At 40.3% G+C, this 25,937-nt stretch overlaps 1 protein-coding gene across 14 annotated transcripts in view; it reads left to right on the forward strand.

Moving 5' to 3' along the window:
* The window catches only part of Sufu (SUFU negative regulator of hedgehog signaling), a 120,045-nt gene that overhangs the window by 35,572 nt on the left and 58,536 nt on the right, over positions 1-25,937 (forward strand). For all 14 annotated transcript variants that reach the window (XR_007349132.1, XR_007349134.1, XR_007349131.1 and 11 more), the window contains exon 3: positions 1,872-2,008. Coding sequence is in view for 8 of the 14 variants with exons in the window: in XM_048807240.1 (XP_048663197.1) it covers positions 1,872-2,008 (137 nt within the window). In the remaining 6 variants the exon portion in view is untranslated. The remainder of the gene's footprint in view (positions 1-1,871; positions 2,009-25,937) is intronic.

The following is a 25,937-nucleotide window of genomic DNA, read 5'->3' on the forward strand; positions in this document are numbered from 1 at the left end:
GCCAAGATGAACATGTTCCTTTTAGTTTGTTTTTCAAGTTTTTGTGGTTAGAAATCATGTATTTTCCTTGGACCAAGATGAAAGCCTTGGAATAATGGTCTAATACATTTTACAAAGCTGCCTCTAATTGGTGACTGCTTAAAAAATCTTCCTTTTGCCCTAGTGACCTATCTCCTTTTGCAGAATTTCAGAGTCAGTCTTGGATTACCTATGTGTTTTCACCTCTTCAAAATTGCAGTCCCAGGGAGGCAGCTTTTGCAACCTGTTTGCCTAGCTGTTCTCTCAGCTTCTCTTCATTGAATTGACCCCAACAGGGTGATTCAGCAAGGAAATAAAATAGCTTAAGTAGTGTCACTTTTAAGCATCTTTCCTAGCCGATCTCCAAAATTCTACATGTGTACTCTCCAAATGGAGTCTGCTTCCCACATAGCTAAATAATTGGAGAAAATGCAGACTATTGATACTTCCTTAAAATATAGTTGGGCTTAACCATCTAAGAATTTATTTTCAATCCAAAAGAAATTGAATTTAGCTTCTCAGAGGTGACTTCTCCCCATGGTGCTAGAGAGCCAAGTTCCTCCAAGCACCCAAAGCCAAGGCTAGGACTAATATCAGCTTCAGACATTGGACTCTGTTTGTTTCTCTCCAGTCTTTCTCCCTGGCCTCTTGGGGTTGTTGATGAAGAAAAAATGCTACAAGGAATTCCAGGGTTGGGCATTGACTGTATCATCATCCCTTGAGAATATTCCCTTTGATCGCCTGTTCCAGAAGCTTGGCTAGCAAGATATTGTCTGTCATCTTAGTTTATGGTTTGTATTTGTATGCTGGGGAGTTTACATGTGTATAGTCATTGTAGCTCGAGTTTGTACAAGATATAATTACTGAAAATTATATCATGTACATATTATAACTGTTAACCCTTCCTGTGCTGGCAAGCCTCAGAGCTCTCAAGAATTCCTGCCTGTATGCCTCTCTCACCTGAGGAGGTATGGAATCGACTAACCAGGCTCTACTCTCTAACCCACATCATTGCTCTCTCTGGCAGCAGTCTATTTCAGGGACTTCCCTGAGACTCAGAACTCCTGAGCATTTCCTAGCAGACGGTAAGGCCAGCATTCTGACCTTGTCTTATTGCCACAGGAAGGAATCATGGTTACAGAACCAGTATTCCTCATCATTCAGGGTCACCTAGAGATGGGAAGGGAGGCAAACTGTAATGTTTCAGGTTCCAATGATTCAAGAGTGCTTGTGGTTTCCAGAGGAGCAGTGTTGACTGATGCAGGCACGTGGGGTGCTAGGTTTCAGGAAGAAGAGGGCCGCCCCGTGTTTGGAATCTACTTGGGGACCAATCTACAGTGTTGACTTTGGAGGCCAGCCAGTGCAGCCAAGGATGTACCCTATGGGGTAGAATGAACCTAGGGTCTTATCCTCACAGAGCACACAGCCTTTCACAGGACACATATCCTTAGCAAACTAAGTGTGGGTGCTCATTAGCAGCTTGAAGGAGTAAGGAGCATGATGAGGAAGCTTTTCAGTAATGATGCCTTAGTCATACAAAAAGGATTGTTCTAGAGCCACAAAATCTGGAACTCATAATTCACAGTGCCAGCAGGGAAGGAAGTTTGGCTAGGCTCAGGTCTTATACATGTGTCCACAGCTAGCAGGAGGGTAAGGCAAGAATTCTGGTTCCTTAAAGCCTTTTGAGGTCCCGAGGTCCTTCTTCCCCCAGGGCTCATACCCTGGAAAATTCCCCTGAATAAAAGGTTTGTATGCTGAGGCCACCAAACAAAGCAGGGAGCTTTGGTTAGACTTTCAAACAATGTTTTTCCTAAGGTAGTTGAACTTAAACATTTGCTTTTTATTCTTTTCAGATTTACTGGAACAGATGGACCTAGTGGTTTTGGCTTTGAGTTAACATTTCGCCTAAAGAGAGAAACTGGGGAGTCTGCCCCACCAACATGGCCAGCAGAGCTAATGCAGGGCCTGGCCCGATACGTGTTCCAGTCAGGTAAGAGTCCAGGGGATGGTTGGGGTGCTGGTCCTGCCGTGAGCCTGGTCAACTTTGGGAACTTACAGGCATATTTTGATGTCTGTGGAGTCCTTTCCTGGGTAGAAAGCTACCTGGGCCATAGCAGAGAGGGTTATATCCCTAAGCCCTCCTGCCACTGTCTTTATCACCCTGCCCTTGTTGTAGTCTGCCATAATTAGCCTGGTTCCTGCTCCCTGCTCCCAGTGGTCTAGCTGTCTCTGTTTCTGGAACTACAAGGACCATGCTAATCTTGGCTCAGGCTCAGTTAATAGTAGGAAATGGGACAGAGGGAGAAAGAGAAGGGCCAGGAGCTTTCTCCCTCACAGGGTGAAGGGGAAGCTAGAATCAGGGAAGGCCTAAATGGTCAAATATTTTTTAATTCAGATATTTCACAGGCCCTCCAGAGGAGGGCTGAAGACTGCTGATATGCACCCTGAAGTGGGTACCTTGTACTGAGGGTCTTAGTCTTACTTGGCTCAGACTGCCTCTATCCTCCGCTGGGGTGAAAGGTTGGAGTGAAATGTCCTGGAGGCTTCGTATCATCTGATGTTTCTGTATGGGTGATGAATTGCTCTGGAGCACTTCCCCCATGACCTCAGGTGTTTTTCTTTTTCTTTCATTCTTTTTATTTTGGGTTGGGAGGGTGGTGGAATTGAACCCAGGGGCACTTAAGCATTGAGCTGCATCCCCAGCCCCTTTTTATATTTTATTTAGAGACAAGGTCTTGCTGAGTTGCTTAGTGCCTCAGTAAGTTGCTGAGGCTGGCTTTGAACTTGCGATCCTCCTGCCTTAGTCTCCAGAGCCACTGGGATTTTAGGCGAGTGCCACCTCGCCTGGCTATGACCTCAGCTTTTGTTTCTTTGTTTTGGTAAGCAGCCTTCAACACAAGGGGAATGGATTGTAAATGTGACAGTTTAATACACTATGATCTTTGATTGGATCCTGAATTAGGAAAAAAAAGTCATTTGGACAATTGGAAAAATATGAATATAGACTATATGAAGTAACAATATTATATAATATATTAATACTATTATCTATTAATATATGGGAAAATAGTATTATAGTTCTGTGAACTTACTTGGATGTGATTATATCATTATGGTAACATAGAATAATGTTCTTCTTGGGAGATAAAGGCGGATTTATGGATAAAATGGCATGCTGTGTGCAGCTTAATTGTCAAATGATTCATCAAAATAAATAAGATATGTGTGGGAAGAGAAGAGAAAGCAAATGGGGTAAAATGTTAACAGCTGGTGAGACTAGGTGGAGGGTAATTGAGTATTCATTGTACTGTACTAACACTTCTACGGGATTGGAAATTTTCATGGTAAAATTGTGGCTGTGGGCTGCGGTCGTAGTTCAGTGGTAGAGCATTTGCCTTGCAAGTACAAAGCCCTGAGTTCAATCCCCAGTACTGCCAAAAACAAAAACTGAACACACAGAAGTTGTGACTGTTTCTTGTTGTGACTGTGTGTTGACTAGTGTGCACTCTGAGTCCCTTCTGCATCAATAATCCATCTTAAAGCATTCTAATGTGACCACTGTAGGTTGCAGCAGATCATGTTAGGCCCCTTCAGGGCAGGCTGACTACACTCTTAAAAGTACATTACTTCTGTTTTTCAGATTTCCTGTGATCTGATTGTACCATTTAGAAAAATAGATGAATCTACTTTAAATTATTTTTGGAACATGGCAGGGAATAATAGTAAATTATTTAGATACTAGCAAAATGATAAAGAAAAGTAAAAGATAACTGACTTTAAGGTGGGAGTCCATGGCTAAGGACCTAAATGTTGATGAGGAAAAGAGCTAATGTTTACTAGAGTATCCTGTACAACTTCACAGCCAAGCATGACCATCAGTGCTTCCTTAATATGCAGACAAGTTCTGTGAGTTAGGTACTGTTACACCAGTTTTACAGTTGCAGAGAGTTAAGTAGCACATTTAAGATCACACATCTAGCTGGGCGTTATGTCACACACCTGTAATCCCAGTAGCTTGGGAGGCTGAAGCAGGAGGATCGCAAGTTCAAAGCCAGCAATTTAGCGTGTCTATAAGCAACCGGGTGAAACCCTGTCTCAAAAATAAAAAATAAAAAGGGATGGGGATGTGCCTCAGTGATTTAGCGCCCCTGGGTTCAATCCCTGGGGCAATGGCAGAATTTGAATCCAGTTAGTGTACTTTTAGTGGAACCTATTTTACCATGATGGTATATTGCCAATGTCTCACCTGACGTCTGGTTAACTGCATCTCTCAGGCCGCACAATAAGAGATTTGAGAATTGTTCACATGAATAATTGCTACTAAATCACATGGCCTGTGTGTTCCATGATGCCTTACTTAGTGACATGCTGCTAAGGCTTAATATAATGACATTCTAGAACATTCAGAGTATGTAGGAAGACAAAAAACATTTATAATAGTTCCAAAATCCATCTTTTCATCTTTTAGCTTTTTTGAGTATGTGTGGTATTGGGCATTGAACCCAACACCTTACACAGGCTGGGCAAGCATTCCACCACTGAGCTACATTTCCAGATCATTTTATTTTATTTTGGATACGGTCTTGCAAGTTGCCTTGGCTAGACTCAGACTTCTAATAATCCTCCTTCCTCAGCCTCTCAGGTAGCTGGAATTACAGGCATGTACCGTATCATCTTTTAGCTTTTTTTTTTTTTTTTTTTTGGTACCAGGGATTGAACCCAGGCCAGGGGCATTTAACTACTGAGCCACATTCTAGCCCTATTTTATATTTTATTTAGAGGCAGGGTCTTGCTGAGTTGCTAGGGCTGGCTTTGAACTTGAGATCCTCCTGCTTTAGCCTCCCAAGCCCCTGGGAGTACAGGCATTACCACCATACCCAGCATCTTTTAGCTTTTTATTCATGAAAATATGTGTATAAACAGAACACATGTAACTGTGCACTTTGATTTTTCACAGACTTAATAATACCCAAATCAAGAAATAGATGAATTCTTCAGAAACCTCCTTTGCGTGACTACCCTTCCTCTAGCCTAACTTCCAACAGCATCATCCTCTTTTTTAAATTTTTAAATATTTTTAGTGTATTATAGTTATGCATAATAGCAGAGTTCATTTTGATATATTCATAAATGCATATAGCATAGTTTTCCCCACTTCAATCCCCAGTGCCAGCCACCTCTCATCCCTCCTCCTGATCCCCTTCCTCAACTCTAGTGGTCTTCCATCTATTTATCGATCCATCTATCTATACCAGGGATTGAACCCAGGGATTTAACCACTGAGCCACATCGGCATTCCTTATTTATATTTCATTTAGAGACAGGGTTTTGCTGAGTTGCTTAGTGCCTCACTAAGTTGCTGAAGCTGGCTTTGAACTCGTGACTTCCTACCTCAGCCTCCCAAGTCACTTATTTTTTAATTGATGCATTATAGTTATATATAAAGGAATTTTCTTTCTTTTTTTTATTGTACTGGGGATTGCACCCAGGGCCTTGCATGTGCTAGGCAAGCACTCTACCCCTGAACTATATCCCCAAACCCCTTTCTTTATTTTTTATCCTATTTCATTGCATTGTGTAGGTCCTCAGCACCACTTGCTTGAACTTGTTGCTAATAACCTAAGTAGGCCCCATCTCTACTCCTCTTCCATGTGAGATTCTCCCTTCTGCACATGCTTGCCATATCAAGGGGCAGCTTAGGAAGGTGATTTAAGAGTATAGCCCCTTAATTAAAAAAAGAAAAGAAAAATGGTGAGTATAACCCCTGGACCAAGACTGCCTGCCTTCACCTTAGCTCTGCCAGTTAAAGCCTCCTGACCTTGGCAGTTAAAGCCTCCTGACCTTGGACATCATTTAAGTTCCATTTACTCATTTATAAAGCCCAGATAATAATAGTAACTGCACATGAAAGTCATTAAGAGGATGAAATGACTCACTTAGAACAGTGCCTGATTAACAGTATTATATAAGTATTACCTGCATTTATTATTATTCAGTCTTTAAAACATATATGAATCAAGGAGGATAGCTTGTTTTGTTTTTTTTTTGTTTTGTTTTTGACAGTGATAGTAAAGACCCTATTAAACAGCAAAACCCTTATTAGGATGTGCCTTTTTGTCCCTGAATCAGATACCTGCTTTAATTGATATGGTGCCATTATTTTGCACCTATACAGAAAACTGGTACTAGTGATACAAATCAAATGACTTTTTTTTTTTTCTTTTTAAGAGAGAGAGAGAATTTTTAAAAAATATTTATTTCTTAATTTTCGGTGGACACAACATCTTTATTTTATTCTTACGTGGTGCTCAGGATCGAAACCAGCACCCCACGCATGCCAGGTGAGTGCACTACCGCTTGAGCCACATCCCCAGCCTCGACTTGTTTTATTTAGCACAAACCATCGAACAAATTTCAGTTCAGATGTGGCTCCTTGATTTTATGTAGTTGGTTTATATAGTTGCCTCAGAAGTCTTAGGCAGTCTTTGACATTCTATATGCAGTGGAGTCCTTGTAGTTTGATGGGACCTTAATGTAAATCCTTTAATAAGGTGAAGAATCTTTTGATAGCATGAATAATTGCTCCTTATTGCACATATTTTATAAGATTGGGTTTAAGCCTATCAGGTTTTCTCAGAACAGAGCATGCTCTACTAATACTGAAGAGAACCTACCTGTGACTTGGAGGCATTGCTCACCCCTGCCTGGTTACACTCTACAAGGATACATATATTGTACAAAACATGTATTTTGTGCTTGATGTGTACACAGATATACCTACATGTGTAAATGGCACCCTCAATCTGTCTGATGTCTTTATGTTGCTTGTGCCATTCACCCTAAACCCTGTAACTTTATGTGGAGCTCTCCATCCACCCATCCACCTGCATGTGAGGACATGCTGTGCAGTATAATTAAGTCAGTGGAATATTGAGACCTGCTTTTCCAGATCCAAAACTCATCCACAGTTTTGCCATCTGGGCTTGGAAATAGCATTAAGGCCGAGGCAGGCCAAGGAAAGAAGAATGATGAGACCCTGGCGGGTATGGAGTGGAGTGGTGATACCCATGCCCAGCTATTGGGCTATGTGAGGCAACCTCTGAAGCTTGCTCTGAAGAATGATTCGAGGAGTCCTATAACAGTCCTGACCTACTGGAGGCCAGTTACCCTTTGGCAGGTTTACTGAGAGGAGGGAAGCTAAGCTGGAAAGAAAATAAAGTAGAAATAAGAAAAACCCAGAAAGAAGATTATCCAGAGGTGGTGAAGACTTCCAGATGTGGGGATAGGCTATATTATTTTAATTGGGTACTTCTAATTATAAGAAAATGACAGAAACCCAATTTAAACTATGCTAAATAATAACAGACTTTATTGGCTCAGGTATCTGGGACATTCAGAGGTTCAGGTATGGCTTGATCTGTTTCTTCAGTGCCTGCAGGCCTCTCTATGTTGGTCTTGTACTGCAGACTGGCTCTCTCTTGTGCCAGGACAAATGAATACCAGCATTTCTAGTTTAAGGTTCTCTCCATTTGTAGCCCAGCAGGCCAAAGACCATTTTCTTCCAGCTCTCCTATATCAGTCCCAGGGAAGGACTTATATTAGTTCGATCTGGGTCATTTGACCACCTTTATTGAAGGCAGTGATCCATTGGAACATTAGGACTTATGTTTAAAGTCCTCCCCTCCTCATTTCCAATTATATGGAGTAGGAGGGAAGTCCCCTAAGGCAATAGGTAACTACTGGTAGAAAAAGAATACGTGTGCCTTTTGGTAGCAAAATCATTTGCTCCACAGGGTTATAGGAACATCTCTTACCTCACCAGTGGTGGTGTGCAGTCACATTTGGAAGCCAGATCTTTAGAGAAGGTGTAGATAAAACGGGTACCTTTGTTTTTGTTCTATCTTCTTGTGTCTATTGGAGTGGTTTTGACTACAAGTAATAGGACATCCTGACTGAATGACGTAGCATAACAATATGGGAAATTTTTTTTTGAGTTGTTGATGGACCTTTATTTTAATTATTTATTTATATGTGGTACTGAGAATTGAACCCAGTGCCTCACACATGCAAGGCAAGTGCTCTACCACTGATCCACAACCCCAGCCCACAATTAGGGAACTTATCATGTATAACAAATCATCTGAAAAAGGACATTCCAGTGCTGGTGTCATCTCTTCAATTATATGGTCAGGGATCTAGTTCTTTTTAATTTTATACTGTGCCTTCCTTAGCACTTTGACTTGTCTTTTTAAACTGGTTCTCTCATATTCAAATGATGGATGTCGTGTTTCCTGGCATCCTGGAATCATATTTGACAGAGTCTATAAGCAGTAAGCTCTCTCATGTCTATCTTGTGACACTCAAATGAAAGCTCAATCAAAACATGCTGTAACTTCTCTCACTGATATCCCCTTGCATCCCAATTGCCAGAATTATATCAAGAAAACAGATCAAGCCCTTTTGGTTAGAAATAGGCCTAGTTCCTCAAAGGGGACAGCCAGGAAAATACACAAATACAAAACAGAGTTCCATTAGTCAGGAGGGTGCTATGGTTTGGATATGATTTGTCCCCCGCAAAGAAGCTTGGTCCCTAGTATAGTAGTGTGGGTTGGCAACTTTGGTGTTGTGTGGCAGGACTTCTAGCTCTTGAGCTACTACTAAATGAGCTCTTGCAAGAGCACACTGTTGTAAAGTGAGGTCAACCCCACACCTTGGCTTCCTTGTGCCTTGGCCATGAGGCCAGTTCCCTTTCTGCTTCTCCACCATGTTGTGACAAAGCCAGGAGCCCCTCAGTAAGATGTTGGCACTGTGTTGTTTAGATCCTCCAGCTATCAGAATCATGAGCCAAATAAACCTCCTTACTTTGTAGGTTTCCTATCCTTGGATATTTTGCCATAGCAACACAAACAAATCAAAGCAGAGGGAAATAGCCATCAGATGAGCAAAACAATATCTACCACTCCCACCTAAAAAGTCTTAGCCCTGCCTGGGATCAGAGGAACCTTGCATGTTGGTCAGGACACTGGCCAGTACAAAAGTATCATGTGGGCCGGGTACAGTGGCGCACACCTGTAATCCCAGAAGCTCAGGAGGCTGAGACAGGAGGATCACTGAGTTCAAAGCCAGCCTTAGCAACTGCGAGGTGCTAAGCAAATCAGTGAGACCCTCTCTCTTAATAAAATACAAAATGAGGGGTGCTGGGGTTGTGGCTCAGCGGTAGAGCGTTTGCCTCACATGTGTGAGACCCTGGGTTCTATCCTCAGCACCACATACAAAAATAAACAAGTGAAATAAAGGTATTGTGTCCAACTACAACTAAAAAAGAAAAATTTAAAAAAATACAAAATGTGGCTGGGGATATGGCTCAGTGGTCGAGTGCTCCTGAGTTCAATCCCTGGTACCAAGAAAAAAAAAAAAAACAAATATCATATGGGAAGAGAATGTTTCAGTCCAGAGGAAAGGGTATCTGTCATTTCACTTGCTCCATCAGATTTAGAGCCAAATCCAGCTTCTGGCATGAATCATTTGGAAAGTTCTATAAGAAACACATCAATAACTTTACCATTAGACACTTCAACCACTGTCTTTCCTGCTTTGCAGCTAGTTCCTCTTACTTCCTCCCTATTCCCTTTTAATTTTTTTTTTAATTTTATTTTTAGTTGTACACAATACCTTTGTTTTATTTATTTTTATGTGGTGAACCCAGGGTCTCGCACATACTAGGCGAGCGTTCTACCGCTGAGCTACAACCCCAGCCCTCCCTTTTAATTTTTTTTTTTAAATATTTTTAGTTGTAGATGGACACAATGCCTTTTTTTTATTTATATGTGGTGCTGAGAATTGAACCCATTGCCTCACACATGCTAGGCAAATACTCTACCACTGAGCTACAACCCTCGCACCTCCTTTTTAATTTTTTGATCAGCTTATTTTTCTTCTCAGATTGTCAGTGACTACTGCCTTGTCCCGGACCCTCTGGGTTTTGTTAGAAAGAAACCATCCCCCAACTCAGCAGGGCTTGATTTTTTTAACTATGCTTTAGAGTGCTTTAAAATTCTGCTGGAGAGGCAGTTTGTTTTCTATTGTGCCATTGGTGAGCCTTTAACCACAAATTCCAAGGCAATTTCACTTGAGTTTTTTTTTTTTTTTTTTTTTTTTAATATTTATTTATTTATTTATTTTTTTAGTTTTCGGCAGGCACAACATCTTTGTTTGTATGTGGTGCTGAGGATCGAACCCGGGCCGCACGCATGCCAGGCGAGCGCGCTACCGCTTGAGCCACATCCCCAGCCCTCACTTGAGTTTTTAAGAGAAACATGGCTCCCTAACCTTGTTTCTGACACTATGGAAATTCAAGTGCCTTCACTTGCTGCTGTTTAATGGCAACCTTATGACATGTGCTGAGTCAACTCAGTTTGTGATTTAGGTCCAATCAAGGAGGTGGTAGCCCCACATGAGCAGGAACATCTCTGACTCATGGCTGATTGAACTGTGGTATTGACGGACTATCACTAGGGATGTTTTTTCTTAACCTTTCTTCCCCCTGCTTATAAAAGAAATATTTGTTCTTTATAAAAACAGAAATATATGACACTGAGAGTAAAAATCCTTCATAATTTATTCCCCCAATGAGAAAACTTTGGTATTCCTGGTTTCAGATTTTTTTAATGCATATATCTAGATGGAATTATTCTTTTTTTTTTTTTTTTTTTTTAATGGTACTAAGGATTGAACCCAGGGTGCTCTGTCACTGAGCTATCCCCCATCCCTTTTAAAAAATTTTTACTTTTAAAAATGGTTCTTACTAAGTTGCCCAGACTGGTCTTGTTCTTGTAATCCTGCTTCCCCAGCCTCCTGAGTAACTGGGATTGTTTTTTTAATTTAATGTCTTTTGGACATCTTTCTATGTTCATATGTTCTTTTTAACTGTATGCTTTTTTTTTTTTTAATTGCTTAGATATACTATCACTTTTTTTAGCCACTCTCCTATTGTTGGACATTTGGGTTATCTCCATTTTTTCCTTCTACAGTCCTATAGTCAGCATCCTTGTATATATTACATATGGGGGGAGGGGAATGCATTTTTATCTATTATAAATATATATACCACACACACCCCCCCCACACACACACCACCGAGCTACATCCCCAGTCCTTTTTTATTTTTAAATTTGAGACAGGGTCTTGCTGATTTGCTGAGGCTAACCTCAAATTTACGATCCTCCTGCCTCAGCCTCCCAAGATGCTGGGATTACGGGCATCCAGCCCAAAGATTTTTTTTTAAATATTTAATTTTTTAGTTATAGTTGGACACAATACCTTTATTTTATTTATTTATCTTTACGTGGTGCTGAGGATCAAACCCAGGGCCTCGCATGTGCTAGACAAGTGCTCTACCATGAGCCACAACCCCAGCCCCAAAATATTTTTTTAAGTGAGGACAAGTTAAATGAATGAATATATTGTTATAGTAATATTGTCATGGTCATCCAGTGGATGTTATAATTGTTTTCAATAAATAATAATATTCAACAAATAATAATGATATATGTAAGTATTTTTGTAGCAACAAATTCCTGAGTCCTAGATAATTGATCCCCTTTCTTAGGTTACTTGGCCTGAAAGAAATAGGTTATTACATGCTAAACAGCACAAGCAAGAGCAAGTTCTTATCCTATGTATCATACAGATTAGATTTAGCACAGGAACCTACCAAGAATTCTTTATCTGGGACTGGGATGTGTAGCTCTGTGGTAAAGTGCTTGCCTTGAGTTGTGTGAAGCCCTGGGTTTGATCCCCAGTTCCAAAAAAGAAAAGGCCCGGGTGAAGCCCACCCCTAAACATAGAATGCTTTGTTGCAGTAGTAGAAATTGAACCCAGAGGTGCTACCACTGAACTATACCCTCAGCCCTTTTTAATTTTTTTTTTTTTTTTTTTTACTTTGAGACAGGTTCTAACTAAGTTGTCCAGGCTGGCCTCAAACTTGCAATTCTTTTGCCTCAGCTTTCCCAGCCCCCCCTTTTTTAACTGACATAAGTGTATTTTTAAAAATTTTTTTACATATTTTTCATTGGTACATTATAATTATACATTATGTTGGGATTCATTGTTATTAAATATACTTTTAAAAGTTTAATTGTGCTGGACGTGGTGGCACATCCCTGCAAATTCCAGTGGCTTCAGAGGCTGAGGCAGGAGGATCAAAAGTTCAAGGCCAGCCTCAGCAATTTAGTGAGGCCCTAAGCAAATTAGTGAAACCCTGTCTCAAAAAAATGGGCTGCAGGGGCTGAGGTTGTGGCTCAGCGGTAGAGCGCTCACCTAGCACATGCAAGACACTGGGTTCAAGCCTTAGCACCACATAAAAACAAAGATATATATATATACACACACACACACATATACATACATACATATATATGTGTATATATATATTTTAAAAGGGCGGGGTGCTGTGGATGTAGATCAGTGGTAAAGTGCCTCTAGGTTCAATCCACAATGCCCTTAAAAATAAATAAAAGAGTGCTTTATCTTTGAAATGGGAAGTGGTGAGGGATACTTTTCCAAATAATCAACAGGTCAGGTTGGTTTTTTTTGTTTTTGTTTTTGTTTTTTTGTGTGTGTATGGAAACTCAAACTTGTTTTTCTGTAATTAAAATAAAATAGTGCTGGGAGTGTAGCTTAGTGGTAGAGTGCATGCTTAGCATGTGCCATGTGCAAGGCTCTGGTTCAGTCCTCAGCACAGGAAGGAAGGGGAAATAAAGAAAGTAAATAAAGAAGTAGCTTTTGAGCACCAAGCCATCCCAGATGTTTATATTCTCTTCTTTAACTTCTGCAGTAGGTAGCCCAAAGAGCACTATCTGATATAGCACTTTTCAGATATGGAAAAAGGGCTTAGAGGTGATGGGTCTGAGAATTCCCTATGGCTAGAGAAGTTGGGAGAAAGAAATTGTTTTTCTTTCTTTCTTTCTTTTTTCTTTTTCTATTTCCTGTGGGCCTGGGGATGGAACCCAAGCCTCACACATGCTAGACAAGTACTCTACCACCACTCAGCTATACCCCCAGCCCTTGTTTGTATTAATTTTTTTTAAGTGCATGCTGTATACAGGGGCTGTACAGATGCTGGAGAAGCCATATGGAATAGAGAGGATACCTGCCCTAAAGTATTGGGTACACACCGAAAAAAAAAAAAAAAAAAGGAAAATGAATACTAGATTCCATAAAATTGCTGAGAGGGAAAGATCAAGGTGCTCCAGAGGAATTAAAATGGTGGATGTATTTTACATTGTGGGGTTAACAAAAGAACTACAGGCCACGGATGAGGAGAAAGACTTTTTTGGCAGAGGGAACAGCATGTGTAAGCCCCTAGAGAGGGAAGAGCTTGAGGCCTGAGGAACTGAAAGATGTCTTCTGACACTAGAGAAGGCTGAGGGAGAAAAGGTCCAGGTGGTAGCACAGCTAGAGGCATTGCAGGAATGGAAAGTGCAGGGCCTTGAGGCAAGTCAGGATGAGTGTCTGCATTTGATTCTAAGGGCAGTGGAAGCCTTTTCAGGAGAAAGGGAAAGACTAATTTAGAATGATTTTTTTTTTTTTTTTTTTTTTTAATTAAGATGTGCTTGGTCAGATTTGAGGTATTTGATTTTCTGACTGTATTTTGAGAGTGATTCTTTCACAGAAGGTGCTGGGGCTGTGCAGCCTTTGGATTCTTCTCAGCTCTGCCATTCCGATGCTTGGAAAGTGGAATACAGGAAAATCTTGTCCTCAGCCTAAGAAGGGCACCCTCTTCTCTCTCAGGAGTGTTAGCAGCCTCCCCACAAGTCCACTACCACAGGGTTCTCTTCCCACATGCAAGAGGTAGATCAGCTCTGTGTCCTCCAGCCTCCCTGCAGGTGAGCAAAGGATATTAGGAAGACTGCATGAGAAGTTTGGAGCTTGGCCCAAGTAAGACATCGCTGGGCTAGGTTGAGCTTTTCACCTACAGCCTACTTGGCTTTCTCCTCTTGGATGCCCCAAGTGTATCCAGTAATATCTGCCTCCAGGAAAGTTTTCTGAAAGAAGATGCTCTATTATTAAGGAGCAAAGTTGTAGAGTTCTTTCGTTCCTGGTTTGTATAAGCTGCTCACTGCCCCAGTCAGTCAACCAAAGCCAAATGGAGCTGCCTGGTTATATTAACATCATTTGTCTTCTTACTCTTTTTGATTTTTCTGACATTTTCTTTCCCTCAGCCTGATTTATCCTCTCTTCTGGTTGCTATGGATCTATAAAATATTTTTTCTTTCATCTGTTAGTAATACTGACCAACTAAGGCAAAACAACCCCATTCATTTATCTGTATGTTACCAAGTTTTTAGATTAATAGTTGCAAGATTGTATTCCTGTCCCATGGAAGAAAAATGGGTCAGTCCCTGAGAATCAAGCCTGTACCTTAAAACTTAAGTTATTTAGCTCATATATAATGAGTATTTTTAGGGAAGACTTTTTACCCTGAGAGCAGAGATTGGCAAGTGTAGCCCACAGACCAAAACCTGATAGCTTCCTAGTTTTGTAAATAAAATTTGAGCATAGCCACACCAATTGTACATTACCTGTGGCTTCTTTTGTGCTACAACACATAAAGTTGAATGGCTATGTCAAGAACTATATGAAAAAAACATTCTTGGGGGGTTGAAGATGTAGCTCAGTGGTAGGGCATTTGCCTAGCATGTGCAAGGCCCTGAATTCAACCCCTAGCGCCACAAAACTAATTAAATTAATTAATTTAAAAGAAGAGGAATAAGGAATGAACTATATGGCCCTTGAAGCCAAAATATTTGATATCTGGCCACTTACCAAAAAGTCTGGCAACTTCTAACTTGGAAAATGTTTTCCACTTCTGAATAATGACCCAAGTGCAGAGGTTACCATCTTTCTGAGAATGGAGTTATTTTGACTGAGTCCTGTGTGCCAGGCCATGATACAAGGATCACGGTAAAAGTGGGCTGGCTAGGGAAGGGAGGGCATACTGCTGAGTTGCTGCAGGATTTGGGAAAAATTCCTTTGGCGCCCATGCTTTTGTGTCTTAATTGGAAACTTGCATGAAATGCTTTGAGCTTTGAGCTTTAGTAGTGGGAGACTTCTTGATATCCACATTAAACTAGGATATGCACTTTCAGATTAGGTCTCTCACCTCTGACCTGTGGAATCTTAATTGTTTGACTTTCAACAGAATGTAGCCCCTTTGTCTCTAGCACCTGCATTTCAGACATGCTCTCTGCAGTGATGGTCACTGGTCAACAGAACAGAGCAGCTGGAGATGCTCTATTATTAAGGAGCAAAGTTGTAGAGTTCTTTCGTAGAAAGACAGTAGACCTAGCATCTTTGCAGAAGATAAAGCCCAAACTGCTCCTGGTAGAATGTTCTGGGCTGGAGATCAGTGTGGCTGAGAGCAGGAACCCAACTGGCAGGCTGCTTGAGTCCAAATCTCAGTTTGGCCATGTGGAACCTATGGAAACCTTAGGTGAAAATTGAATATCTCCAAGACATGGTTATTTCATCTATGAAACACAGGTAGTAATATCTATGTTAGTAATATTTGTAGTGCTTCTACTATAGCATCTGACATTCTACATGGAATTAATTAATATTATTCATCTTGTTACTTAAGGAACTCCTTTTTAAATTTTTTTTTTTTAATTTTTTTATTTTTTGGTACTAGGGATTGAACTCAGGGATATTGTACTACTGTGGTATGTACCTAGTCCTTTTTATTTTGTTTTGAGACAGTATCTCACTAAGTTGCCCAGGCTGGCCTTGAGCTTGTGATCCTCCTGCCTCAGCCTCCAAAGTTGCTAAGTGTGTGCCACCATACCTGCTTAAGAAGTATATTGAAGAGAAAAGGAAGTAGACTTAGGGTGGGGACATAGTTCATTGATAGAGAGCTTGCCTAGCATATTCAAAGTCCCGGGTTCAATCCCTAGTAAGATCAAGAAGAAGGGAAAAAAAGAAAGAAGGAAGAAAAATAAGAAATATTATATAACAACAGTGTACAGAGTTGAGGCCCAATTCTGATAACAGTATGTACATCGCCCTGTGGCTGACTTGAGGAGACAATGAGGAGGACTTTCACAGATGTCCTCATTGGTATGATGGATAGAATTAAATCATTGATAGTTTCCTTTTTGTACCTTCCTGCCATTTTGACATTTTCTGCATAACACATGCTTTTAGTGTCAGAAAAGAAAAACCAAAGAAATAACTATGACTGAATTTTTTAAAATTATTTTTAATGGGCTGGGGATGTGGCTCAAGTGGTAGCGCGCTCGCCTGTCATGCGTGCAGCCCGGGTTTGATCTTCAGCACCACATATAAACAAAGATGTTGTGTCCGCCGATAACTAAAGAAAATAAATATTAAAAAATTCTCTCTCTCTCTCTCCCTCTATCACTCTCTCTTTAAAAAAAAATATTTTTAATTTAATTAATTTATTTATTAATGTAGTGCTGAGGATCAAACCCAGTTCCTCACACGTACTAGCTAGCCAAGTACTCTACCACTGAGCCATAACCCAGCCCACCTATGACTGAAATTATTGAAGAACTTCCCAGAGGACAGGGACACTAATTACTAAGAACCAGCCCCAGGCTGGTCCATTGGCACTGGGGAGATGGAAGATGTGTTTACCAGGATAGCCTTGGATAAGATGCAGGGATCAGTTTGTCTGCTTACTTCCTTCCTGGCTCTCTCACTGGGAAACAACTGGCACTCCAAGCCAGATATAGTTCTGCCTGGGTTCCCCTGAAGTGAGTCTACACCGCAAGCTAGGCCAGTCTTGTATTAAAAGTCAGGGGATGGGTTGTGGTTTTGCTGATGCATGGCAGATGGACTCTGAAACAGCAGTGAGGGCCTTCCCTCCGCTGCCTAGCCCCTTTGCTCCATGGGACCTGCATTCCTGGGACAGGGTGCTGGTCCAGCAGAGTATTTTTAGGATAGGCTGCTGCCTTCTTGAACAGTGGGTCTAGCACCTATAGGCCCTGTTTGTATTTGAAGATTTAGGGCAGGATGCTGTAAACTTCCTGGACATGTCCAGATCTTCCTTATACTAAGCAGTGTGTTGACCTGAACAATGGAAGTCTTTGTCCTTTATCTCTCTTCATTGGACACTCAGATCACACATGTTGTCCTCTGATCTGGTTGGTACACTTTTATTTCCCCAAACAATTTATTTGTTTCTTGTTGTTGTTACAAAAATTACATTTAAATAATCCAAGCCAAGCATGGTGGCAAATACCTGTAATCCCAGCTACTTGGGAGGCTGAGGCAGGAGAATTACAAGTTTGAAGCCAGCTTGGGTAAGACCCTGACTCAAAATTTTAAAAAATAAATGAAAGGGGGCTGGGGTTGTGGCTCAGTGGTAGAGAGCTCGCCTAGCATGCACAAGGCACTGGGTTTAATCCTCAGCACCACACTAAATGTAAAATAAGGATATTGTATCCATCTAAAAAACTGAAGAATAAATATTTTAAAAACATAATACATTTTTTAAAAAATGAAAAAGGCTGGGACCTAGCTCAGTGGTAGACCACCCCTGGGTTGAATTCCCAGTATCACCTAAATAAATAAATAATACTGAAAACATTAAAAAACCAAGTCACAGGGGATCAGGGTTATGGCTCAGAGGTAGAGTGCTTGCCTAGCATGCGTGAGGCACTGGATTCTATCCTCAGCACCACATAAAAATAAAATAAAGGTATTTTGTCCACCTATAACTAAAAAACAAACAACAACAACAAAAAAAAAAAACCAATGGGTAGAATAGGGTTGCATTTTTACTTTAAAAAAAGAAACGTGGTAGCTGGGAATGTAGATCAGGCCCTGGGTTTCATCCCCAGTGCCACAAATTAAAAAAAAATAAATAAATAAATAAATAAATAAATATATATATATATATGTATATGTATATGTATATATACACTCATTCATATATATCATATGTATATGATAACATGCGCAGAAGAAAGTCTTGAAGACTGCATCTCAAATATTAACAGTGGTCATATCAGAGAAGTAGGACTGATGGGAAAAAAGATTTTCATTTTTCACTTTACTCATTTTTCTGTTGTTCAAATTTCTTATAAGTAAGCTTTTATAGTTTTTTAAATTAAATAAGTATATAATTGAAAATAAAAAATAAACATCTAAATCCCTGCCCCTGAGTCAACCATTCTTTATTTGGTTCACTCTTCTAGACATGTTTCTACGCATAAACTAATTAGGCAATTTTTTCTAAATAATGTACATATTAAGATACTTTCTTCACCCAGGTTCATGCCATGAAAGTCTTTCTAGCTGATTAAATATAGCTCAATAGCAATAGTATATGTTGTTTATTAATAGCAAATAATATATATTGTATTCCTGTGCAAGGTAGTAACATAAGAAACCCTCTAGTTAATTCTCATTCTCTCTCTGTCCTCTCTCATTTATTTATTTATTTTGGGTACTGGGGATTTAACCTAGGGATACTTTACCACCGAGCCAGATCCCCAACCCTTTTAATTTAATTTATTTTTATTATTAGCAGCAGCAGTAGTAGTAGTAGTAGTATTTTATACCAGAGATTGAACCCAGGGGTGCTCAATCACTGAACCACACATCCCCAGCCCTTTTTGGTTTTTATTTTGTGACTAAGTTGCTTAGGGCCTTGCTAAATTGCTAAAGCTCACCTTGAACTTGCGAATCTCCTGCCTCAGCATCCCAAGCTGCAGGGATTACATGTGTGTACAATGCCCAGCTTAAACAATCTTCTCTTGATGAGCTTTCAAGTAGTTTCTGGTTTCCTTAGTTTAAACAATGCTGTATGGGACAACTTGTATGTACAGCTTGGCAACTGTGTCCCATTATTTAAGGGTAAATTCCTAAAGTGGGATGCTGGGTCATGCGGTCTGCACATTTTGTAGTTTAGTGCCTGTGCCCAGATGTCTTCTAAGAGAGCAATTGCTGGGTGGCCCTGGTGATTACTGCCATTGTACTCACTCTTACCTGCCAGCAGCACAGGCACCCAGGAAGCTCTCTGTCACCTTTGAAGTCCACAGAATAAGTTGCATAAGTCTTCCAGCTTTTGGTAACTTCTAAGCTGGCTCAATTCCAATGTTAAGGAAGTTCTTTGAGGCTGGAGGCCTACAGGCTAAGCAGGCTCTGGGGCTCTAAGTAAACCCTGCTAAATGTACTTCCTGAATTTACCCTAACAACTCAGTTTCTACTACAGCCTTCTTGAGCAGGAAGAAATGTCTTTACAAGGAGTCTGTCCTTAGCAGCAAAATGTTATTACAAATTATCTGTTGCTTCCTCTTCTTATACTCAGATCATTTAAAATTGGTTATCTGCAAATCCCTTCCCTTTGTCTGAGCAGTAGTGGGACTCTGGAAGTACCTGGACCAAGTGCATAGAGAATTCCCTAGCTCTCTACCTGCATGTATATACTCAGAAGTAAGTGTCTGCTTCCTGTGCCATCTTTAACCAACAGTCCTTCTGGATGCCACATTCTACAAGGGATATTGGCAAATCAGAGCAAATCTAGAGAAAGGTGGCTTCAGATTGACAAAACTTCTGAACTGTGTGGCCTGTGAAGAATAGGAAACTGGAAGCATTTCAGTTTGAAGAAAAGGATTGAGTATGTAGGGGGTGAACTATGACACATAACAGATGCTTAAAAATATTGGGAGGTCCTCAGAGGCTCAGTAGGCTGAGGCAGAAAGATTGCAAGTTCAAAGTTAGCTTCAGCAACTTGGTGAGACCCTGTCTCAAAATAAAAAGTAAAAAGAAAACAGACTGGAAATGTGGCTCGGTGGTTAAGCACCCCTAGGTTCAATCCCTGGTACCAAAAAAATAAATAAAAATAAATTTGAGGCTCTTGGTGGACAAGCTGAATTTGAAATAGACTGTGGCATAGGCTCTGTATTGTAGTTTGTTTGTTTTTGGTACTGGGGACTGAACCCAAGGGCACTTTGTCACTGAGCTATATCCCCACTCTTAAGACAGTGCCTCACTAAGTTGCTTAGGTCCTTGCCAAGTTACTGAGGCTGCCCTTTAACTTGTAATCCTCCTTTCTCATCCTCCCAAGTTGCTGGGATTACAAGCATACACCACCATGCCTGGCAATCCTTTTTTTGTTTGTTTGTTTGGTTTTTTGTTTTTTCTGTTCTTTTCTTTTTCTTAAACATGAGTTACTAACTTAGATAATGCATTTAATAACAAGATAAAGAAAAATGCATCTAAAACCTAATTAATATTCTCTGGGGTCAAAAATCAAGGTGGTATTGATCTGTGTTAATCATAGGAACTTGTTGCTTAGACTATAAATAAATTATAAAATAGCTAATAAAAAAATTAAGGTCTTGGGGCTGCGTTGGGGCTCAGTGGTAGGGCGCTTGCCTAGCACACACAGGGCTCTGAGTTCGATCCTCAGCACCACATAAAAATAAATACATAAAAGTATTGTGTCCAACTATAACTAAAAAATAAATATTAAAAAAAATTAAATAAATTTTTAAAAATGCTAAAAAAATTAAGGTCTTGCCATATGGAAAAGGGATTTTCCTTTTTCTTTGTTAGTTTTTCTTTCTTGTTAATGGGATTTAACTGGAAAGCTGTTAACTGCTCACTGGGATATGGGAGCATTTCCTAACATGGATAGGCCTTGGGGGGGCAGTATACTTGCTATCTCTGATGCTGCCCTAACAAAGTTGGGACAGTTGCTGGCCCAGGTCAGTGTGGATTTAAACATTGAGTGTGAGCTCTGTCAATTTGAGTGTTTAGACTGCCAAATCCAAGAGCCAATTAATAATGCTAATAATTCTAATCTGACATTCTGGTGACCACTCTGTTGTGCTCCAACATGGCCTCCTATAAAAAGCCCCCTGCCTCCTTCCTCTTCTCCAGGTTTTCTTTCCCAGGCCCTCCAGGTGTGACCCAGTTGGGTGATCTCTGAGGACAACCATAAACACTGTGACTGTGTTTCTTGATATAAACTAAGGCAGGAAGAAAAGTGTTAGTTTCCTGAGCTGAAGATTAGAATCCTGGCTCTCTGAGGAGACTGTATTCTGCACCACAGTATTGGACTCTGTATCTTAGTTCCCATGAGGCTCTTTGATCATTATTCCTTTTCATGTGGGTAGTGGCCCTGTTTTCCTGTGGTCAAATCAGGTGCTTAAAAATATTTGAGGTCCTCAGAGGCTCAATACTTGTACAGTCTTACAGATAGTACAAAAGGCAGATTTTATGTATTTTAATCACTTTTCTTGATTCTAAAAATTTCCCTGCAAGGTAGGCAGTATCATCACATCATATTTTGATACCTGGAAGAAAAGTACGGGGAAGTGACTTGTTTGTTCAAGGCTACACAGCAAAGGAAATTGCATCAGAGAATAAAGTGAAGTTTCATTACTTGGAGACTCTTAACTTGATCTGGTTTTGCCTCAGAATCAGGTAAACACATACATTTGGGGTGACTGGGCCCTATGACCTGGTAAAAGAAGAGTAATCAGTGCTAATAAGTGATACTTTCACCTTACACTGTGGTGGCGGATGACAGCTATAATCAGTGTTTGATTTTTTTATCTTTTGGAGGATTGCTGGGGATGAGGCAAACCAAAATACTCTTGAGATAAAATTTGATGTTTCAAGGAAATGTCCATAAACACATGAAAAGAAGTATGTTCACGTCACTTGTAATAAGAGAAATGCAACGAAAAGCCTTGAGATAACACTTCTCCCTTATCTGACAGAATCAAGTCAGGCTTAGAGAAACTGTCATACATTCGTGGTGGGATACAAAATGCCACTATTGACTAGGTGCAGTGGTGTACTCCTGTAATCCCAGCTACTTGGGAGGCTCAGTTAGGAAGATTTTAAGTTTAATGCCAGACTCTGCAATTTAGTGAGACACTGTCCCAAAATAAAAAGATAGAAAGGGCTGGGGATATAACTCAGTTAGTAGAGCACCCCTGGATTCAATCTTCAGTTGAGATGGGGGCTTAGGGGGGACAAAGAGCTCTCTCTCTCTGGAAGAGAATTTATCAATACCTAGCAATGTTGCTAAAAATGATATAGCAATGCTAGCAATCCCACTTCTAGGAATTTCAAAGATATGAGCAAAATTATGAAAAGATGTTCACAAAGGACTATTAATTGAAGCACTAGTTGCAATAATTAGCTCTGGCATCTTATCACAGTGTTATGGGTCCATGGGAAGAAGTGGAAATGAAAATATGCTTTGTTGGGCTGGGGATAGAGCTCAGTTGGTAGCATGCTTGCCTCACATGCACAAGGCCCTGGGTTCAATACCCCAGCACCACACACACACACACACACCAAATAAAGAGAAAATATACTTTGCTACTGGCCTACTGACCAAGGCAAATCCTATGGCCAAGCCTACAGGGAAATGATAGTTATAGGTAGATGGCATTAATTCAGAAAGGGTATTAATTTGGATTATTAATGCAATAGTTAGCCACAGAGAACTTACTAGTCTGCTTGTCATTCATACAGCATGATTCATAGATTTACCATCCTGGTTAGCCAAATAAAATACACTTTTTTTTTTTTTTTTTTTTTTTTTTTAGTGGTACTGGAGATTGAACCCAGGGCCTTGTACATGTGAGGCAAGAACTCTACCAACTGAGCTAGATCCCCAGCCCTAGAATATACTCTTAAGTTAGCAATATTATTTCCTAAATTGTATAAATCCAATATTTCAGTATACACTAATTCCCAATTATCTTTGGGAATATGAACACTCACCATTCTACCTGTGCAGTAAAAAATTTGAAGGTAGTGATATATTGATGAGGCTAACTCTTGACATCAAGAATGGCTATGCAGTGTCTTCAAAGTTGTCATTTTAAGTGACAGACGAATCAAAAAAAAAAAAAAAAGCTTTTTCATGTAGCCTAGAAAGTTGTTAAACATTCTAGGATATAAAGTAAAATGTATGGTTTATTGTAACCAAATAAAATTATGGCCATAGCAAACTTTAAAAGTAAAAGCAGGTGGGGCTGGGGATATAAACACATGAAACAGAGGACCTTCTTTAGGTCCTCTGCTCAGTCTGTGCAGTGCCACAATGGGCAGGGGCCACACTGCAGGGTTCAATCTCCAGCACCACAAAAAATAAATAAAAGCAGGATGGGGGTATATATATGGCATATATATACACACACACACATAAGAAAACATATTTTTCTTTTTTAAATTTTTTTTAGGTGTAGATGGACACAATATTTTATTTTTGTTTATTCCTTTTTATGTGGTGCTGAGGATCAAACCCAGTGCCTCATAGTGTGAGGCAAGCACTCTGCCACTGAGCCACAATCTCAGCCCCTGCTTTTCTTTATTGTGGATTTTTTAAATAGAAAGATAAGCTATAATATATTTTAAATGGTGACCTATTCAAGAAGGAGGGAACAGGCTGTTCATGGTGGCACATGAATCTCAGTGGCTCAGGAGGCTGAGGCAAGAGGATTGTGAGTTCAAAGCTAGCCTCAGCAACTTAGTAAGGCCCTAAGCAACTCAGCAAGTCCCTGTCTCTAAATAAAATATTTTTAAAAGGGCTGGGAATGTGGCTCAGTGGTTGAGCACCTCTGGGTTCAATCCCTGGTACCAAAAAAAAAAAAAAAAAAGAAGAAGAAGGAACAGAATGAATGGAGAGAACAGGAAGCCTGGCTTTTCCTTGTTTTGTAGATTTGTGACTTTGGAACCATGTAAATTTTATAGAATTATAAAATAAAATTATTGCTGAGGATGTAGCTTAGTAGTAGAGTTCTTGACTAGTATGCATGAGGTTCTGAGTTTGATCCCCAACCCTGCAAAAAACAAATACAATTAAGCCAAAATGAAGTTTTCCTGTGTTGGTTTTCTGGGCAGCATAACAAATTATCACAAAATTAATGGTTTAAGACAATACCTATTTATACCCTTACAAGTTTCTGTGGAGTCTGGGTACAGCTTCTTTAGGTCCTCTGCTCAGTCTGTGCAGTGCCACAATGGGCAGGGGCCACACTGCAGGTGTTTAGTAGGCTGCCTTTTTATTTGAAGGCTCTGCTAGGGTGAATCTGCTTCTAGGTTTCCTGATCCATTTCTTGCAATTGCAGCTTATTGTTTCACAGCGAACAATGGACAGAGGGGCTATATGTGTACATGAAACAGGATAGTCCTACTTTTGAAGGACTTTTGCCTAATTTAGTCATTGCTACTCAGGACAATCTCCTGTTCTCCTTTTTAATTAGCTCAAAATCATCTGATGAGCAGTTATCAAAATACACAAACGCATGCAAAAGATAACAAATGTTGGTGAGGATGTAGAGAAATCGGAACTCTGAACACATACTGCTGATGGGAATGTAGAATAGTGCAGCCGGGGGCTGGGAGTATATCTCTGTGGTAGAGTGCCTCTGGGTTAAATCTCCAGTAACTAACACACACACACACACACACACACACACACACACACACACGGAGAATACTATATTGATTCTGCCACTTGGTCTTCAAAGTGATTGTACACTGGTTTACAAGTCCCTGGCAACTAAATGGATTTTCATTCTAGATTTCACCGTTCTCTTCAGGAAAAAGGTGGAAAGAGCACAAGCATATGCTTGATTTTAAAACTTTAAAAGGTCTGGGGATATAGCTCAGTTGGTAAAGTGCCTTCCTTGCATGCACAAGGCCCTGGGTTCAATCCCCAGCACTACCAAAAAAAAAAAAAAAAAATGCCTGCCCAGTGTATGTGAGGCCCTGGGCTTGATCTACCTAAACTTTTGGGGCTGGGGATTTGGCTCAAGCGGTGTCGCGCTTGCCTGGCATGCGTGAGGCTCGGGTTCGATCCTTAGCACCACATACAAATAAAGATGTTGTGTCCGCCAAAAACTGAAAAATAAATATTGAAATTCTCTCTCTCTCTCTCTCTCTTTAAAAAAAAAAACAAAACAAAACTTTAAAGGACCTCCTGACATTTTTCATAAAAGTAAACGTAGGACTATAAGTTTACACTGAGCCCTTTAGGCTACTGAGGTTCCCATCCTTACAATGGGGAGATTGTCCTGCATGGGACTCAAGAGGAGTGCAGGGACCCACAGTCTTGTCTGTAGAGACTCTGGTGAGGCTTGCAGAGTCTTTGTCAGCCCACCAGTTTTCTGCCTCCCCTGCTATGACCCTGCTGCAAGTATTGCAGTTTGCTGAGCTTCTTTGAGTATAAAAGGAATTTTCTTTACACTTCTCTATCTATACCTCCTGACAGTGACTTGAGGGAGTGAAAGGAAGCTGGAGAGGGAAAGGTTTTTGAGGAAATTTCTAGGGAAACAATTTTAAGTCTCCCTTGACTAGCTTTCTAGTCCTTTTCCAGTCCTTTGATGCCAGGCAAAACTTAGAAGGGATATCCTGGAGGTTTCCTTTCAGTTTTGTAGAAGAAATCATGTTTCTTCTCACTCTTCTTTATTTAATCAAGTAGTACCACACATTCATTTCCCCTTGCAGTGTCTTGCAACCACATTTAGCCAAATTAATATCAGACAGAATTAGTGGAAGGAAGCCCTCTGAACACCCAAATGAACTTTTCCAGTCATAAACTACATTCAGAATATTTGAAAGGAGGATGCATGGGGATGGGCACAATTCTTGCTTTTACCATTTGACCAAGTTGGAAAAACCTTTAAGACTGGCTACCATCCATCCAACTACCAAGAATTTTCTTTCTAATGGGCTGGGGATGTAACTTGGTGCTAGAGTGCTTGCCTGCATGCACAAAGCCTTGAGTTTGATCCCTAGCACCACATTAAAAAAAAAAAAAAAATGCCTTCTAGCCATAAAAACTCATTAACTTTATGTACAGAGAGTCTGTTTTGTTTTTCCTTTTGATTTGTTTGTTTTTTCTTTCTTTAAGAAAGACT

The sequence above is a fragment of the Marmota marmota genome, unplaced genomic scaffold (assembly GCF_001458135.2).
Source record: "Marmota marmota marmota unplaced genomic scaffold, marMar, whole genome shotgun sequence".
In the NCBI taxonomy this organism is placed as follows: Eukaryota; Metazoa; Chordata; class Mammalia; order Rodentia; family Sciuridae; genus Marmota; species Marmota marmota.